The sequence below is a fragment of the Debaryomyces fabryi genome (assembly GCF_001447935.2).
Source record: "Debaryomyces fabryi strain CBS 789 chromosome Unknown contig00097, whole genome shotgun sequence".
NCBI classification, from domain to species: domain Eukaryota; kingdom Fungi; phylum Ascomycota; class Pichiomycetes; order Serinales; family Debaryomycetaceae; genus Debaryomyces; species Debaryomyces fabryi.
The window spans coordinates 22,981-39,922 of NW_015385523.1; the positions used below are offsets into that span (position 1 = coordinate 22,981).

General features: G+C 35.5%; 11 protein-coding genes across 11 annotated transcripts; 5 read left to right on the forward strand and 6 right to left on the reverse strand.

The window, feature by feature from the left end:
* Window positions 1–38: 38 nt before the first annotated feature.
* Window positions 39–4,142, reverse strand: AC631_04018 (chromatin-remodeling ATPase; the record flags this gene model as incomplete). The annotated part of the gene is made up of 1 exon (XM_015612847.1): window positions 39–4,142. The coding sequence occupies one exon, from the start codon at window positions 4,140–4,142 to the stop codon at window positions 39–41; it is 4,104 nt and encodes a 1,367-aa protein (XP_015466328.1).
* Window positions 4,143–4,718: 576 nt separating this feature from the next.
* On the forward strand, window positions 4,719–5,033 carry AC631_04019 (uncharacterized protein; the record flags this gene model as incomplete). The annotated part of the gene is made up of 1 exon (XM_015612848.1): window positions 4,719–5,033. The coding sequence occupies one exon, from the start codon at window positions 4,719–4,721 to the stop codon at window positions 5,031–5,033; it is 315 nt and encodes a 104-aa protein (XP_015466329.1).
* A 1,131-nt stretch (window positions 5,034–6,164) lies between these two features.
* On the reverse strand, window positions 6,165–6,884 carry RPS3 (40S ribosomal protein uS3; the record flags this gene model as incomplete). The annotated part of the gene is made up of 1 exon (XM_015612849.1): window positions 6,165–6,884. The coding sequence occupies one exon, from the start codon at window positions 6,882–6,884 to the stop codon at window positions 6,165–6,167; it is 720 nt and encodes a 239-aa protein (XP_015466330.1).
* A 356-nt stretch (window positions 6,885–7,240) lies between these two features.
* ADE6 (phosphoribosylformylglycinamidine synthase) lies at window positions 7,241–11,293 on the reverse strand (the record flags this gene model as incomplete). The annotated part of the gene is made up of 1 exon (XM_015612850.1): window positions 7,241–11,293. One exon carries the CDS (start codon window positions 11,291–11,293, stop codon window positions 7,241–7,243), a length of 4,053 nt encoding a protein of 1,350 aa, XP_015466331.1.
* Window positions 11,294–11,555: 262 nt separating this feature from the next.
* AC631_04022 (uncharacterized protein) lies at window positions 11,556–11,900 on the forward strand (the record flags this gene model as incomplete). Its single annotated transcript, XM_015612851.1, has 1 exon — window positions 11,556–11,900. The coding sequence occupies one exon, from the start codon at window positions 11,556–11,558 to the stop codon at window positions 11,898–11,900; it is 345 nt and encodes a 114-aa protein (XP_015466332.1).
* Window positions 11,901–11,905: 5 nt separating this feature from the next.
* AC631_04023 (uncharacterized protein) lies at window positions 11,906–12,109 on the forward strand (the record flags this gene model as incomplete). The annotated part of the gene is made up of 1 exon (XM_015612852.1): window positions 11,906–12,109. One exon carries the CDS (start codon window positions 11,906–11,908, stop codon window positions 12,107–12,109), a length of 204 nt encoding a protein of 67 aa, XP_015466333.1.
* A 65-nt stretch (window positions 12,110–12,174) lies between these two features.
* Window positions 12,175–13,860, reverse strand: AC631_04024 (uncharacterized protein; the record flags this gene model as incomplete). Its single annotated transcript, XM_015612853.1, has 1 exon — window positions 12,175–13,860. The coding sequence occupies one exon, from the start codon at window positions 13,858–13,860 to the stop codon at window positions 12,175–12,177; it is 1,686 nt and encodes a 561-aa protein (XP_015466334.1).
* A 256-nt stretch (window positions 13,861–14,116) lies between these two features.
* Window positions 14,117–14,620, reverse strand: AC631_04025 (uncharacterized protein; the record flags this gene model as incomplete). The annotated part of the gene is made up of 1 exon (XM_015612854.1): window positions 14,117–14,620. One exon carries the CDS (start codon window positions 14,618–14,620, stop codon window positions 14,117–14,119), a length of 504 nt encoding a protein of 167 aa, XP_015466335.1.
* Window positions 14,621–15,014: 394 nt separating this feature from the next.
* Window positions 15,015–15,461, forward strand: RPB8 (DNA-directed RNA polymerase core subunit; the record flags this gene model as incomplete). Its single annotated transcript, XM_015612855.1, has 1 exon — window positions 15,015–15,461. One exon carries the CDS (start codon window positions 15,015–15,017, stop codon window positions 15,459–15,461), a length of 447 nt encoding a protein of 148 aa, XP_015466336.1.
* Window positions 15,462–15,925: 464 nt separating this feature from the next.
* Window positions 15,926–16,132, forward strand: AC631_04027 (uncharacterized protein; the record flags this gene model as incomplete). Its single annotated transcript, XM_015612856.1, has 1 exon — window positions 15,926–16,132. The coding sequence occupies one exon, from the start codon at window positions 15,926–15,928 to the stop codon at window positions 16,130–16,132; it is 207 nt and encodes a 68-aa protein (XP_015466337.1).
* A 23-nt stretch (window positions 16,133–16,155) lies between these two features.
* Window positions 16,156–16,587, reverse strand: AC631_04028 (uncharacterized protein; the record flags this gene model as incomplete). Its single annotated transcript, XM_015612857.1, has 1 exon — window positions 16,156–16,587. The coding sequence occupies one exon, from the start codon at window positions 16,585–16,587 to the stop codon at window positions 16,156–16,158; it is 432 nt and encodes a 143-aa protein (XP_015466338.1).
* Between the last annotated feature and the right edge of the window lie 355 nt (window positions 16,588–16,942).

The following is a 16,942-nucleotide window of genomic DNA, read 5'->3' on the forward strand; positions in this document are numbered from 1 at the left end:
GTAGATAAAAGGACTTATGTACATATAAAAAGGACACATTAAAGAGCCGGTGTAACATTACCAGAAAATTCACCTTCTCCTTCGTGATACATATCTTCAAGATTCTTAGTTTGTGATTTTTTAGAATCCAGCAAATCTTGTTTCCCTTCACTATCATCGTTCAAAGCTACCGCTGCAGATGACTCTTCATCACCTAATAACAAGAACGCGACATCTTTTTTCTTATTACCAGATTCTTCCTTATTCGCTATTGCGGATTTTCCTTCCATAACGACTTGTTGAACTTGTTCTTTTTGCTTAGCTCTATCTCTCATTCTTTCTTCAATTGTACCTCTTGTCAATAATCTATAAACTGTCACTTGACGGGTCTGACCTAATCTATGAGCACGATCCATAGCTTGGGAATCGATAGTAGGATTCCAGTCTGAATCATAAAAGATAACAGTGTCAGCTGCGGTCAAGTTAATACCTAGCCCACCAGCTCTCGTTGATAACAAGAATACAAAAATTTCTGGTTTTGTTTGCCAATCATGCACGAGATCACGGCGGTCGTCCAACTTGGATGAACCATCCAATCTAATATACTTATGCTGTCTATATGTCAAATATTCTTCCATCAAATCCATCATCTTTGTCATTTGAAAATAAATTAAAACTCTATGATCATTATGTTTTAAGTCAACGAGTAATTCATCTAACTTTGATAATTTACCTGATTCTGTGATGAATCTATTCATCGATGGCATTCTTATATTCGAATAATCAATAAACTTATTGATTGTATTCGGAAGCATATTTGATTTTGGATATTCAGTTATTGGAGAGTTACTCTTAAGTAGCTCTAATTCTTGATTGAATGACAATGGCATTAAACTTTGCCTTATATTAGAATCAAAGAGCGACGCTTGAAGATTATGCACAAAGGAAATACTATTACAAACAACATCAACTGGTGGGGCCTTTACTAAAGGTTCAGCAGCTGGTTTCATATTGTTAATAACCATATCGTTATATACTTTGTTCTTAATTGAATATAATTCTTTCAAATGCGTAGAGTTGCTTATTAACGCATGATTGTTCTGCAACTCGTTTATCAATAATAATTTTGAATTAGGGATGAAACATTCATCATCCTCATCATAGACATACTTCAATCTGTTTATTCTCTCATAGTTTATATCAGAATACTCTCTATTGTTAATAGCTCTTTCAATTATATTTTGTTTCGATAAATTATTGACTTCTTGTGGAGATTTATCAACGAATTTTAACCAACTAAAGTTTTCCAATTCATCATTAGCAACATTTGAAGGATCGTATATATTGAACATATTATTCAAGATTTTTTTACGAGATCCAACATCATTATCAAATGTTGGTTGCAAAATTTCCTCGTAGACCATCCTTGGAATATTATACTTGATTAGATTTTCTGTACTGTAAAACATTTCCAATTCATTTGTCTCTCTCAAAAAAGAGCTTGTTTCAGCAAATCTACTGAAAGCAAAACTGGATTTAACATCAGCTCTTTCAAATAAGTCTGGGTGATTGCAAACTTTTCTAAATTGCATGACTAAATTCATTAATGATTGGGCACTGTCGTCACTGCTATTATTTGCAGAATCCAATAAATCCATAATTGATATTTGAGAGGTCAACATTTGATAGTACTTTTTCTGTCTATGAGTCAAGTCGCAGAACACATCTATTTCAAGTTTATCGCCTAATTCACTTTGAACATTCTTCTTAATACGCCTTAACATAAATGGTTTCAAGATGACATGTAATCTCCGTAACTGCTGTTCGTTCAATTCAGTATTAGACTGTGCATGGCTTTCAATATCCTTTGAGAACCAATCGCTAAACTCATCATGGGAGTCAAATAATGAGGGCATAATGAAATGTAATAAGGCCCATAATTCTTGCATAGAATTTTGAATTGGGGTACCAGTTAATAATAATCTATTACGGCATGAAAAAGAAAGTAATGATTTCCATCTAGAGGACTGAGATGACTTGATAGCCTGTGCTTCATCTAGAATCATATATTGCCATTTCATCTTTTGAAAATATGCAGCATCTGCAACGACCAATTGATAGGACGTAACCAAAACATGAAATGGAGCGTCCTTCCCGTATCTAAAGTTCTTACGATCCCAGAATTTTCTTAACACTTTACGATCCTTCGCATTGCCCCAATATGGAATAACCTTAAATTCAGGAACAAACCTACTTATTTCCTGTTGCCAGTTATGTAATGTTGATGCTGGTGTGACGACCAAAAATGGTCCCCATATATTATGGGTTTCCGCTAAATAGGCTAAAACAGAGATACTCTGAACAGTCTTACCTAGACCCATTTCATCTGCCAAAATACCATTAATACCTTGCTCATATAGATTAGCCAACCAATTCAAACCCTTTACTTGGTATTCTTTCAAAGTACATTTCAATAAATCAGGTTGAGAAATATTTATGTCTCCTAATAAAGTAGGGTTTTGGAAGTTCATTTCTTCGCCATTAGTATCTGGATTTTTAAGAGGATCATTATCAAAAGCTTGAGCTTTCGTCTTGGCCGCTTCCAATGCAATTTGTGCATTGACAGCAGCTGCTTTATTCAAGGATTCTTCATCTTCGTTATCAAAATCAATGGAATTGAAATCTTTACTTTCTCCATCTATATTAGAATACTTATCATAATGATGACTGGAAGACTTAAAGTTAACATTAGGATCGGAATCATTGCCTTCGAACTCATCAGTCTTGATCTTCTTACCGATGAAATGCGAATATAACTCTGTTTGCGTAATAAGGAAATTTAATTTTCTCGACTGCCTCTTAGATTCCCTTTCTTCTTCTTCTTTTTTAGCCTTATCAAGTAATTCCTTTTCGTGTTTTTTACGCAATTCTCTCTCTATTCTTTCATTTCTCTTCCAGAAGTTGAACATTTCTCTCATTGCACGTCTGGCTTTCGTAGTTAAATCTTTTTGATTTCTATTATTCTTCAATTGCCATCTCTTAGCTTCTCTGGCCGCCAAAATAGATGTCTTTTTAAGATTAATCATCTTCGCTTGAGTCGATTGTTGCATCAACCTACTTACTTTAGGACCATCTTTTCTAGATAAGTCCTTCCAAATAGAAACAAAAGTGTTATCATATTGTTTGGTAATAATCTTCTGTTCTTTCGTTGTTATTTTTGATGCTGTGTCTGGATTAGCTGAGTCCTCCTCTGCTTGGTCTTTCAAAGTTAACTTTAACTTAACTTTACCATTAGCCAGCTTGTCGTCGTTTTGAGCAGCACCAGAGACTGAACCTGCGCGAGTCTTTCTTTTCTTGCCGAGTTGACTCTCTTCTGCTGTTTCATCAGTTGCCAGCTGCTTTCTTTTTGGTTTAGCTTTTGTTTTCTTAGCAGGAGTAGACTTTGCCGTACCTTGTTTCGATTTATTTCCACCTTTCTTTGCTGCTGTATCAGCTTTACTGGCATTTTCAACTTCTAATTCTAGTTCACGCTTTTTCGTATCTCTAGTAGATCCCCATTTGAATTCTTTGCCAATGGACTCTTTGCCATTCAAGACATTTGCCTTTGATGAAATATCTTCGGTGACCACTCTATCAATATAATTTTCGGCGATTTCGCTTGATTTCTTCATAAGAGTATTCAAGTTTTCTTCTTCTTGATTTAATACTTTCATATTGTTGCCACTTATTAAAACTTGATCTATTTTATTAATTGCATTTACCTTCTCTTCAAACTTTTCCAAGTACCTTTGGGATATATGATCCAAGTCATCGGAAATTATGCTATTGTAGTTCTTACCAACATCTTCTTCGTCCGACTCTATACTCGAACGTGACGGTCTGATTGGTTTCGGTATAATAGATTCAACAATATTAACATTTCGAACCAAATCATCAGTAACTTTGTTATTACCATTTGTGGTCGATCTATGATTTCCAATACCATTCCCGCCAACATCAGCATTTCCATTAGCGTGGTCTTCTACTTCACCAGTGTCTATTTCTTTGTTTATCGTATCTTGAGTGCCTCCTAAATCCTTATTCGTCTGACTACCTGTAAAGTTTCTGTCAGCGTCCAAGGAAGGCGTGGTACTATCGTTCGATAGCATAGAAGAAATATTCATACTAGCTATGTATTCAATATCAAATTCACTTTCACTAAACAATTGATTGATGGAATAACTTGTTGCCTAATTAGCTTCTTGGAGCTCAATAGCAATAAATTTTTTCCCGTCTTTTATCCATTTATTAAACGCTCATTATTATTTTAATATAGTGGCCGTTTGTTAAAATTTCACACCTAGTAAGATCTGAATATAAGTAAAGGTAATTTTTACAATAAATTATATATCATACAGTATCTACATGTTAGCTCGATAGAGATATTACAGTAATGAAAGCATTATTCTTTGTAGCTAGTATTTCTTCATAAAAGTGCTTTCCCATCAGAGGACCCATTCATCCAGTAATAATGCTTGGTGTTTGAAAACTTTTAAACCGCGTAAAAGCAAGTTAATTGAGACATCCGGTCAATTACCGACCTATATTTTAGATTTAATAGTGGTAATTATACGAATTTCCGGTCGTTTACCGGTTGAGGGTTTCTACCTCCCTCAACAAAAAGTATGGCACTACAGATGAAACTTTACTTTCTTTCATTGTTTTTAAACATTTTAGATAGTAAAACTGAGCAATATAAGATGGAACATCCAGCATTCACTTTGTCAGGATTATGTGCCGTAGGGGGCATTATGGGATATGTCCGTAAAGGATCTTTACCTTCATTAATTGCAGGTGGTACTATTTCTATTTTGTACGGAACAGCAGGATACTTATTAAAGCAAAATGCTGACTACGGGTTAGAAATTGCTTTAGGTACTTCGACAACATTATTGGTTTCCGGTTTGGGCAGGGCTATTCCTACTAAATTCAAGAAGCCACTTCCATTGGTGTTGTTAGTCTTGGGTGGCTTGTCCACTGGGTACTATACTAAGAAGTATAACGAATTTTACTAAGTAAAATATAACTAAACTCTTGGACGCTTAAAGTTATCTTTTTGTAAATATGCTATAACTTATATGTATCCCTATATATCAATAATATGAATAACGAAATGTACTACACATCAAGAAATAAAATGCTATTGTAGGCTTCTGTTAAGTGAAACAAATTAATCGATCATCTCTCCGTGATACTACATGAGTAGGCCCGTTGATTATACTCATAAGATGAGCAATGTGCATTAAGACGGGCAATTAATATCATCACTAGATAGGGCGACGGATCAGACTACCAAAGTGTACTAGACTAATAGGGGAAGCTGGTAATCGGAGAATCTTGTGTTTTTGTGTAAAGTATCCGAGTTTACGTTCACCAACTAAACCCACACACCAATCCAATAGTGTAATCCACTACAGACAGAATATTTTTTATAACTTTTTTATTCACTATAAATAATACACTATATATGCTGCAGACCCGCCTAGGGGGTTCAACCTTAAATCATAACAAACTCGTAAATGACCAATGGAGTTCTCATCAATGTTATAAAGTAAACATTTTTAGACAGATGTGAATCCATTGATAGCTTAGGCTAGAAGTAAACGAATATTTCAATCAGAATTTAATATCTCTACTATGATTCCAATCTTATCTGGGGTCAACCCTCAAAGTTGGTTCTTAGCAAGTGGTTTTGGTGTTTCTGCTCTCACTATAGAAATTGGAGAAACGTTTGGGATAATAAATGGTTCAGAAATGTCTGTAGATAATGGTAAAAAGTTTTGTTGGCCGTTCATTATGTTTTAGTTGTTTTATTTTATTGTTAAGAAGAAAATTATAGGAAAATACATTTCGTAGAGAATTTTTGCCAGTATTTATAGTGGATGATTTGTAATTATGTGGAGTTTAATTGCCGGTGATGACGGAGTCGGAGTTTTTCCGAGCCTTCTCGCCGATAAGAAATATCCCCGTTTAACCGAGGAGTCATCACTTTATATGACGTTTCTCAAGTCAAGTGGACAGTCAAATCTCGGTTGACGGAAAGTTTCTCGCACGACATTGTCTACCAAATAAAGACATTGCACGACATATCTACAGGAGTGTATATAAATAATGAGTTATATTGAAATATACATTACTTAATTAAATTAAGCGGAAGCTTCAACTGGTTCTTCAGCAGTAGCCTTGTAAGACTTAACAGTTGGAGCTGGGACAATTTCGTCATCGTCCTTAGCTTCAGAAATCTTAACAGCATCTGGTAAGGATCTTGGACCGAATTTGTTGGTAGCTGGGTCCTTCATAATCTTGACCTTAATACCTAAGACACCTTGTCTCATTAAAACGTGTCTGATAGCAATATCAATGAAGTCCTTGGTTGGTTGACCGGAGTGGATCATGAAACCGTCAGCGTATTTTTGGGACTTAGCTCTGGCAGCTCTTAATTTACCAGAAATGACAACTTCAACACCCTTGGCACCAGCACCCATAGCGAATCTTAAAACACCGTAAGCGGCTCTTCTCAATGGTAAACCGTTTAATAACTTAGACTTTAAGGCTTCGGCTTGGACAGCAGCAGATAAACCTCTTTCTTCGACTCTTTCAGCGTAGATAACGATACCTTCTTGAGAGATCTTGAATCTCTTACAGATTAAAGAGGTTAATTCGTGGATTCTTCTACCTTGTTCACCTAAAACACCTTGGGTGTTAGAAGCCTTAACAATAACTTCTAATTTGGTTGGGGTCTTTCTGACTTCAACACCAGCGTAACCTTGTTCAGCTAATTCTCTGGTAAAGAATTCGTTTAATTCGGCGTAGAAGACACCATCAGCCACTAACTTTCTCTTCTTGGATAAGATTGCGTTAACCATTTTGTTGTATTTATGATTTTTTATAAGAACAAAAAGAACTCTATGTATATTTTTCACCTCTAATATGTGAAAAATTTTTCGTCCTCGTCCTAGAGAACAAAAAAAAAATTGTTTGGTCTAACACACGACCTTTGAATTTTTTGAATAAATTCTTGTTTATATAATATTTTGATTATATTACATAATCGTCCCTCATTAAGACAAGCTGCGATATCTAGTACAGTTCAAAGAAATGTATGGTCTACTGATTCTCTATAAAGATATGACGAACCTACGTTATGTATTTCATAAATGCTACGTATTTTATTAAACAATTTTCTATGGAATTAATATTTTAATATTTTAATATACACAAATCAATGGTTGTCACCAACCCACTTTCTGGCAGATCTGAACAATCTGATCCAAGGACCATAACTACCCCATTCTTCACCTTGTTCTGATGGATACCAAGAGTTACTTTCCTTTCTGCAAACTCTCTCTGGGTGAGGCATCATGGCTAACACTCTACCATTTGGCGAGGAAATACCGGCAATACCTTCTGGAGAACCATTTGGATTGAAAGGATAGCTTTTAGCTACATTTCCGTAATTGTCAACGTATCTCACTGAAGTCAAACCATTATTGATGAATTGTTGTTTCAGGTCGTCAGACTTGAAGGATGCTCTACCTTCACCGTGGGCGACAGCAATTGGTAATTTGGAACCCTTCATTCCATTCAAGAAAATAGAGTTACTTGAGTCATCAGTGACTTCAACCATGACAAATCTAGCTTCGTATTGTTCTGAATAGTTCTTTTCGAAGGTTGGCCAGTTTTCAGTACCAGGAATTAATTCAGCGATTCTACCGAAGAATTGACACCCGTTACAGGCACCGAATGCAAAAGTATCCTCTCTATCTTGGAAGAACTTTTTGAATTCGTTACGTGCTCTTTCATTGAACAAGACAGATTTAGCCCAACCAGCACCGGCACCCAAAACGTCACCATATGAGAAACCACCACATGCAGCTAACCCAACAAAATCATCTAAGGTAACTCTGCCACTTAAAATATCCGACATATGAACGTCAACAACATCAAAGCCGGCTTGTTGGAAACACCATGCCATTTCTTGTTGCGAGTTAACACCTTGCTCTCTTAAGATAGCAACCTTTGGTTTGGTAGTTAATTTGGAAACTCCCAAATCATCAGAGACGTTATAGGTTAATTGATATGACAAACCAGGATCGCTGTTATCTTTAATCGAATCGTATTCCTCTTGTGTGGTCTTTGGATTGTCTCTTAATTTCTGAATGTGGTAAGAGGTGTTAGCCCATAACTGTTGTAATTCACTACGAGATTTTTCATAAACAGCCTCATTATTGAACTTAATGCTGACCTTTTGATCCTTAGATTGGAAATTAGGCTTACCGACATTTGAAATGAAATCCTTTGAAATACCATTAGTTTCAAATATCTTAACAAATTGTTCGTATTCGTTTGCTTCGATTTGGAAAACAGCCCCTAATTCTTCATTGAATAATTCAGTTAACAAATCATCACCAGTAATTTCTAAATCAATACCAGTTCTTCCAGCGAAACCCATTTCCAAAATAGTAGTAATTAAACCACCTTCTGATCTGTCATGGTAAGCCAAAACATTGAATTGCTTATGTAAGACAACTAATGTCTGTAAGAACGATTTGAAAGTCGTATTCGAGTGAACAGTTGGTGCTGAATCACCAACCTTTTTGTAAACCTGGGCTAACGCGGAACCACCTAAGGATTTTTTGATATTAGCTGCTAAATCAACTAAGACTAAAGTGGTTTCTTCTCCAGTATTTTGCAATTGTGGAGTCCAAGTCTTAGAAGTATTGTCGACAGGAGCAAAAGCAGTAACTGTTAAAGCTAATGGCGCAGTAACTTCCTTATCATCCCATTTCATCTTCATAGACATAGAATCTTTACCAACTGGAATAGAAATACCTAAGTCTGGACATAAATCTAAACCAATAGCTTGGACAGCTTCATATAACTTAGCACCTTCACCATCATGAGATGCAGCGGACATCCAATTAGCAGATAATTTAATTCTGTCTAATGCAGGAATATCTGCAGCAAAAATATTCATCAATGATTCAGCTACACACATTTTAGCGGATGCAGCAGCAGAAATCAAAGCCAACGTAGGTTTTTCACCCATAGATAAAGCTTCACCTGTTGAAAGAACAGTCTCACCTAATGAGGTTGCAGTAACACCAACATCAGCCACAGGAGTTTGCCATGGACCAACCATTTGATCACGATCAACCAAACCAGTAATAAATCTATCACCAATAGTAATTAAGAAATTCTTTGAACCAACTGATGGTAATTGCAATACTCTTTCAATGGATTCTTCTAACTTCAAGTCACTTGTTTCGAATGGCTTTAAATTCAATGGTTGAGTAACAGCTGTTCTCGACATCTTAGGTGCCTTACCGAATAATACTGACATGTCTAGGTCGATTGGAGTAGATTTTAACAAAGAGTCAGTTAATATTAATCTTTGTTCTTCAGTTGCTTCACCCACTACTGCAAATGGAGCTCTTTCTCTTTCACAAATCTTGCTGAACATGTCTAAGTTCTCAGGTGCAACACCTAAAACATATCTTTCTTGAGATTCATTACACCAAATTTCCATAGGAGACATACCTGGTTCTAATGATAAAATTGATCTTAATTCGAACTTAGCACCCAAATCATTATCGTGGACCAATTCTGGCAAAGCATTAGATAAACCACCTGCACCGACATCATGAATAGACTGAATTGGATTTCCTTTACCTCCTAAAGATACACAAGCATCAATGACTTGTTGAGCCCTTCTTTGGATCTCAGGGTTTCCTCTTTGAACAGAAGCGAAATCCAAGTCAGCAGAACCTTCACCAGATGAGATAGATGAAGCAGCACCACCACCTAAACCAATTAACATAGACTGACCACCAAGAACAATTAACTGAGCACCTGGAGTGATTTTGGTATTCTTTAATGCCAAGTCCGGTCTAATAGCACCCATACCACCTGCCAACATAATAGGCTTGTGAAAACCTCTAATTTCGTTTTCTCCTTTATAGTTTTCAACCTCAGTGGTCAATGTTCTAAAGTAACCATTAATTGCTGGTCTACCAAACTCATTGTTGAATGCAGCTGAACCGATTGGAGCTTCAATCATGATATCTAAGGACGAAGCAATATGGTTTGGCTTACCTATATCTCTTTCCCAAGGTTGTGGTAAATCTGGAATATTTAAATCTGAAACCGAAAACCCAGCTAAACCAGCCTTCGACTTTGAACCACGACCGACTGCACCCTCATCTCTGATTTCACCACCAGATCCAGTTGCAGCACCAGCAAATGGAGACACAGCAGTAGGATGATTATGGGTTTCGACTTTGACTAATGTGTGAACCTTTTCTTTAATGGATTTCCATTGCTTTGTTTCAAAGTCAGGAGTAAAGACATAACCTTCTGGACCTTCAAAAACAGCAGCATTATCAGAATAAGCGGAAATGGTATATTGGGGATTCTTGGCATGAGTGTTTCTAATCATTTTAAATAATGATAAATCTTTTTTAGCACCATCAATTGTCCAGTCAGCATTGAAAATTTTGTGACGACAATGTTCAGAGTTGACCTGGGCAAACATGAATAATTCAACATCAGTTGGGTTTCTACCAATAATTTCAGTAAACGCATTGGTAAGGTATTCAAGCTCACCTTGATCCAAAGCTAAACCCATTTCTTTGTTAGCCTTGATCAAATTATCGGTACTTGCAATCAAATCAATTTCGACTAATGGCTTAGGCGAATGATGAGCAAACAAGTCATCATATTTAGGGAAATGGTCCCCCAAATACAAAACTTGAGTCATTCTATCGAAAACCGAAGTCAAAATCTCGCCCGATGATAAGTAATCCGATAATGGGAAGCCAGATTCAACCTTAATAAGCAAATTCAAACCACGTTCGATTCTTTCAACTTTATCTTTCAAACCACAAATATTAGCAATATCGGTAGCCTTTGACGACCATGGCGAAATAGTACCTGATCTTGGTAATATTCTAATAATATAGGTATCATTCTCTAATCCAAACTTCTCTTGAGCGTCCGCATCATCGCCGCTTATACGAGAAATGTCTACTAACTTCTGAGTCAACTTATCTGAAAGATCAACCGGAGTATCGTATTGCAATAAGACATCAACTAAATCTAATTGTTTGTCGCTTAATTTTTCCTTCAATGAAATATAATGAACATACGAAGAAACAACCTCCTTAACAACTGAGGGCTTATTCAACTTCTTTTCAATTTCTTGAACTAAATTGTTAACCCTAAAAGGAGATAAGGCTTTTGGACCTGGTAAAATGAGATATTTTTCGTTACTCATTTTAGTACGTTCAAAAGATTTGAATAACTATTTGACTAGACAGCACAATTGGTTGGAAATACCTTAGCAACTAACAAACCACCAAAAATAATTTTTGATAGCATCAATTGATTCATTTATATTGTCGCATAATTAATTAATCGGAGTCACCTAGAAAAATTTTTGGATAGTCGTGCAGAACGATTTCTGCGATGCGCTTCAAATACTTTTATAAGATAATAATGGTACATAGATTAAATATATATAGAGATTAATCGTCCAAATGGCTCAAGGTAACTTAAAATTAAAAGCTAAAGGCCCTAAGAAGGTTGTAAAGAAACTGTTGACTCCTAAGAAAGCCACACCAAAGATTATCAAGCCAAAGAAAGCGCCTGCAAAGCAAGCTACGAAGTTAACTAAGGTCCAACAAGGGCATTTGATGAACTCAACTGAGAGATTGATTGCTGGTAGAGTAGGTCATTTAGAATTAATCAAAGGGTCTAGAAGACAACTTGAAAAGAAGAGAAGGCAAAGAGTGGAAAGAAATAGAGAATGTCAGTTAATCCCACTAAATTGCAAGAGATATTGTCCAATTTTCCCGAGAAATATGGAAAGGAGCAGGAACTGAAGGCTATGGCTAAGATAGATAAGAATGTTGAAGTGGCTAATGCACAGCAAATTTCAGATATAAAATCCCGCTTAAAAGAGCACGTAATATATAATTCTGGGTATAATTCGTCAGTTATTAGTAGTCTTCCGGAGTTGATAGCACTAGATCCAGATTTGGTTGCAGAGAAGGAGAAGAAGAAGAGAAAGTTAAGAAAAGCATTAAATTAGATATTAAATAACAATAAAGTCTGTTTAGATATATATGAATGGCATAATACAAAATACGATATTAATTAATTTGGAACATCTCTTAATGAAGCCTCTTGTGCTTCGATTTCCAAATCTTTTCGTTTGAGGTTCATTTCTTGAGCCTTGACAAAAGCAATCAATGCAACCCCGAAAACAGCTGTCAAAAAAGTAAGCAATGCATTTATTGGAATCGGATTCATGTTAAAATATTCGTGGGTTGCCTTGTCCATCACTTGTTGCAAGATGTTACATATCCCAGAAAAGCAAATAATCGCACCATAAACTGTTCCAAAAGTATCAAATCCAAATACTTTTGCACAGAAATCAGATACTGCAGTATAGTAGAATGGTCTGTATACAACTAGTAAGATAATACCAAAATATGTTGCAGGCAACCAAGAAAGTAAACCCATTATTCCAATAACTAAAGATGTACCTGTCAATATTTCCAATATTGATAATGTAGTTAAGTTATCTAATAATAATCCGATAAATGGTATCGATATTAAGCCTCCCAAAGGTAAGGCCAAATCAAAAAAGTGATTAATGCTGATTGCAACGTCTTCGTTGCCCTTATATAAATATAATTCCTGTGATTTAATAGTTGCCACAAAGTAATTAATTCTAAGCATTTGGATTGTAGTGAAAAATGTCATGAGAATAAACCAAGAGGATTTTAATTGTTCGGCAATATTGTAGCCATGTAAAATTCCGAAAACACCGCCTGATGATTCAATCAACTTATCTTCTGCATCCTGTTCATAAACTGATTTTATTGAATTTCTGGATGCATATGAAAATCTCAGAACCACTGAATCTCTTCTGGCAACGGATGATCTGCGAATTAACAAGGAAGTTGTCTCGCTTATTGTTGGTTGAGGTACATAGTTTTGTGCTGGCTGGTCGCCGCCATCTTCACGATCTTGAGATTTGAGTAAATCACGGTCAATAGGTTTTCCAGTTTCATCGATTGCAGTTTCACCTATTTTTGCCAAAGTACCCACGGTTTTGTAGGAGTCTTTTGGCATAACAGTTACTTGGCAAATAAAAATAAAGACAGGAATAATCAAGTATGCGGTGAAGAATTGATTTATGGTCAATTTATACATGTTTGTATAAATTAATCTGTAAATCAAAAACAAAGCCAGTGATGTATCAAAAGCACCTGTCAAAAGAGCTAATACCAATCCCGAATTTTTAGGAAAGCTATTAGCTAATTGAAAACATGATATAAATACAAACGGGCCACCTAAAGCTAAAACGGAATACCCAATCAAATAAGCGTCAAACCAAGGAATCTTTTCTGATAATTCTTTGCCGAATTTTAATGTTAACGATGCTAAGAATATCAAGAATGAGCCAATCATACCACATACCCGTGGTCCATATTCGTCTAAAATTGACCCAACTGGTAATGCAGCAACATTTGTGACCACGGCGGCTAACGTAAACATCAAATTCAAGGATAAATCTTGATCGACACATGGAGTCAAATCTTTACTCAAACTATCGACATTAACATACAGCACAAATTTCTCTGACAAATAATCAAATGCATCATTTCTAACACTCTCCACATTACATCTTTCACTGTAGACGCCCTCACTAATTAAAATAGGCTTCAAAGCAGCAAAACCGAATACTGGTCCTGCTGCAACTAAACACCAAGCGATTGAACAACATATCTGAAGAACTCGCTTTGCTAATGACGGAGTTTTAACGATTGGCATATTTTTAAAAACCTCCTCACTAATACCTTAGTAGATGCTATTTCTAAATATTTATTCTAAATGTTCTTTAAAGAACTTGTGTATAATATCCAACTTAATTAAAATCTGTATCCTGGGCGTAAAATTAAGAAGAGAATTCATTGGTTCTTAAAGGCGACTGGCGCATCCCAATCGCGATAACAATTTTAATGATAAGCTTGCCTCTTAATTATTGAATTGTTTTTTATTTACGATAAATATATAGATGTATATGTCATTAAAATGGAGAGATAGTCTGCTCTATTGTTCTGTACGACTTTTCTGATCTTGTCGCTTTCAAAAAGAGATGATGGATGCAAATAGCAACCATATTAAGAACTATGAATCCACCCAATACAAGTAAAAACCGTATTGCTGGTTCATCGAGAGGCTTAGTTGCTTTGTCTGATTTACTGGAGCTAGAACTAGACGACTTGGAGTCCCTTTTATATTTGATTTCTGGCGTAATATCAAGCTTTTCTCCTTCGTGCTTTATGAAGCCCGAATATTCGTAACTTGCTGCTTGATTCGTGTCAACATGATGTGATTGTAATGAAATATTGGAGTCTTTATTCTGAAAGACTGAAAATGCAAAGAATATCAAAACCGATACGATGAAGACGCAGTTCACTATAAGTCCAGTCTTTTTGGAAATAATGCTTTTAGGTTGCACAACCTTCTTTTTTGACACTTCCTGCTTGAGTTCTTTCTCAATGTATCTACTTTCTTCAGTATCCGACATTGTACTTAAGCTACAAGGTTTGTAGTGTTTTCAATCTTTTCTTCCTTAAAATGTAAAAACTTGTCTTTTTCATAAATGGCTATAAAATCTAATTTTGGTAATTTTCTATTATTTACCTTTATCCTGATTACAAAGGTTATTTTGCATACACTTGCGTTGTAAGGATTTGACCTCTGTTCACAACCTCCAGTAGTAAAAGTCCGTGGTATCAGTTGTCATTTGGTCGGGTAACACTGCGTGGTTGAAGTTCATCCGGAAATGGATCTTGGTCACGTTTTAAATCCCGGAAATCGATTAATACTGAAATTTTTCTTCATCTCATCCAAAAAGGACTGTTCAACAAGTAGTCAATACTGATATCTCGTACATACATCTATTAATATAACCCTATATAATGTCAGGCATTTTATTTGAAGACATGTTCAATGTCGATTCTGTTGATTCTGCAAGATACAACAAAGTTTCTCGTATAACAGGACAATCTTCTACCTCACAAGACATCAAAATTACCTTGGACATAAATAGTGAATTATTTCCTGTTAGAGATAACGATTCATTAACTATTATGTTGGCATCATCCTTAGGTAATGAATCATCTATGTTGACTTCCAATGGATCATGGAGACCCCCAAAGAGCAATGATAGATCGCTTGCTGATGATTACGATTATGTTATGTACGGAACTGTTTACAAATTTGAAGAGAACTCAAATAATGATAAAATGTCGGTGTATATTTCTTTCGGTGGTTTATTGATGTGTTTAGAAGGTGGATACCGTTCTTTATCTAACTTAAAACAAGAAAATGCCTACATTTTAATTCGTCATTTTAAGGATAATTAAGTTAATGTCATCATATACAAAGGCTGTACGTTGTTAATTGGGTCATCAAATCATAAACTATCTATACCTCTATTAATAAGAGTAATTTGTACTATATATACTTCATAAGATAAAATTGATTACGAATTTACGTGTAGGTTATCTGAGCGCAAAATTAACGTGAGACTTAAGAAACCTAAGAGAAAAGTATAAAGTTAACTTTAAAATTCAGTATATAATGGAAGATACAGAAAAACGTATGTGTGTAAATGACCATCAAGGATTGAATTTATACTAACTCAATAGCCGATCCAATATTGGCACAAGTGCCATTAATTAAGAATCCGTCATACCAACCACCAAAGCCCATAACATTGAATACGAACTATAATAAATTACTACCGACGCTCAGTAGTTCTGTAATACCTCCAAAGTTGAACTTGACAGAATCTGAGCTACAGAATTGGACTAAGGAAATTGAAGAAATGAAAACTAAAATATCGGAACTAAATACAAGCGAAGACATACAAAGTTTCAAAGACTGGACAAAGCTGCAGCAATTGAAGATTGCACCTGGGTTTTCTTTCGAGGGCATAATGACGCCAAACAAGGCAGAAATTCAAGAGAAAGACACTAAGCAGGAAGCAGAAATCAACGAGCTTGATGAAGTTTTCGGTAAAACTACAATATAAATAGCATGCATTAATTATTAAATCTATGAACCCCTAGTGAATTTTCCTTCCAAGCCACCGTTTTGGTCTAACTTTCGTAGTATCTCTTTCCTTATCTCACTATTGAGGTTTTCCTTACTGTCAAATTTGGTAACCTTATTCTTACCCGTATTTTTGGCTCTGTGCTTTGATAATAGAGTTTGCCTTTCTCGTATTGGGTATTGCGATAGGTTATTTTGTTCCATATGAAGCGTCTGTGCTTCAACAGTCTTAGAGTCGTCATGTTGAGCTTTCTTTTCTTCTTTCTTATCCGCTATTTGTTCCAGATTAATGCTCTTGTTGTAAATGGTCTCCGGTAACAGTGGTCCTACAATCTCATCGTCACTTTCATCACTACTGTCATTTTCGGTGTTTTTCTTATCGCTTTGTTTCCTCCTCTTTTCTAATATATCCTTGGGAATTGATGGGCCTATCATTGTATGTAAAAGGAAGAATATCTACGCAGCGAGGAGATATTTTGCACAAATTTAATTTTCAGTCAAACTCGTTGAGGTCAGAAAATAGAAACATCCACCGCCAATATTATAAGTAAAGTAAAATATAAAAATAATGTATGTAATTAGACGTAAGCGACTGTCTCTGGTCATCACTGAAACTATTCTCTACGAAGGGATAAACCAATCATTTTCAGGGTGCAAATTAGGGACAGTTTTATTTGTGAGAGTTCTTATGCAACATTACAATTTAGTTATGAAAGCAATAGTTTATCAAGTTCTGAATACATCTATTATTTAACTAAATCATTCATATTAATAAAGAAATAAAGCAGCC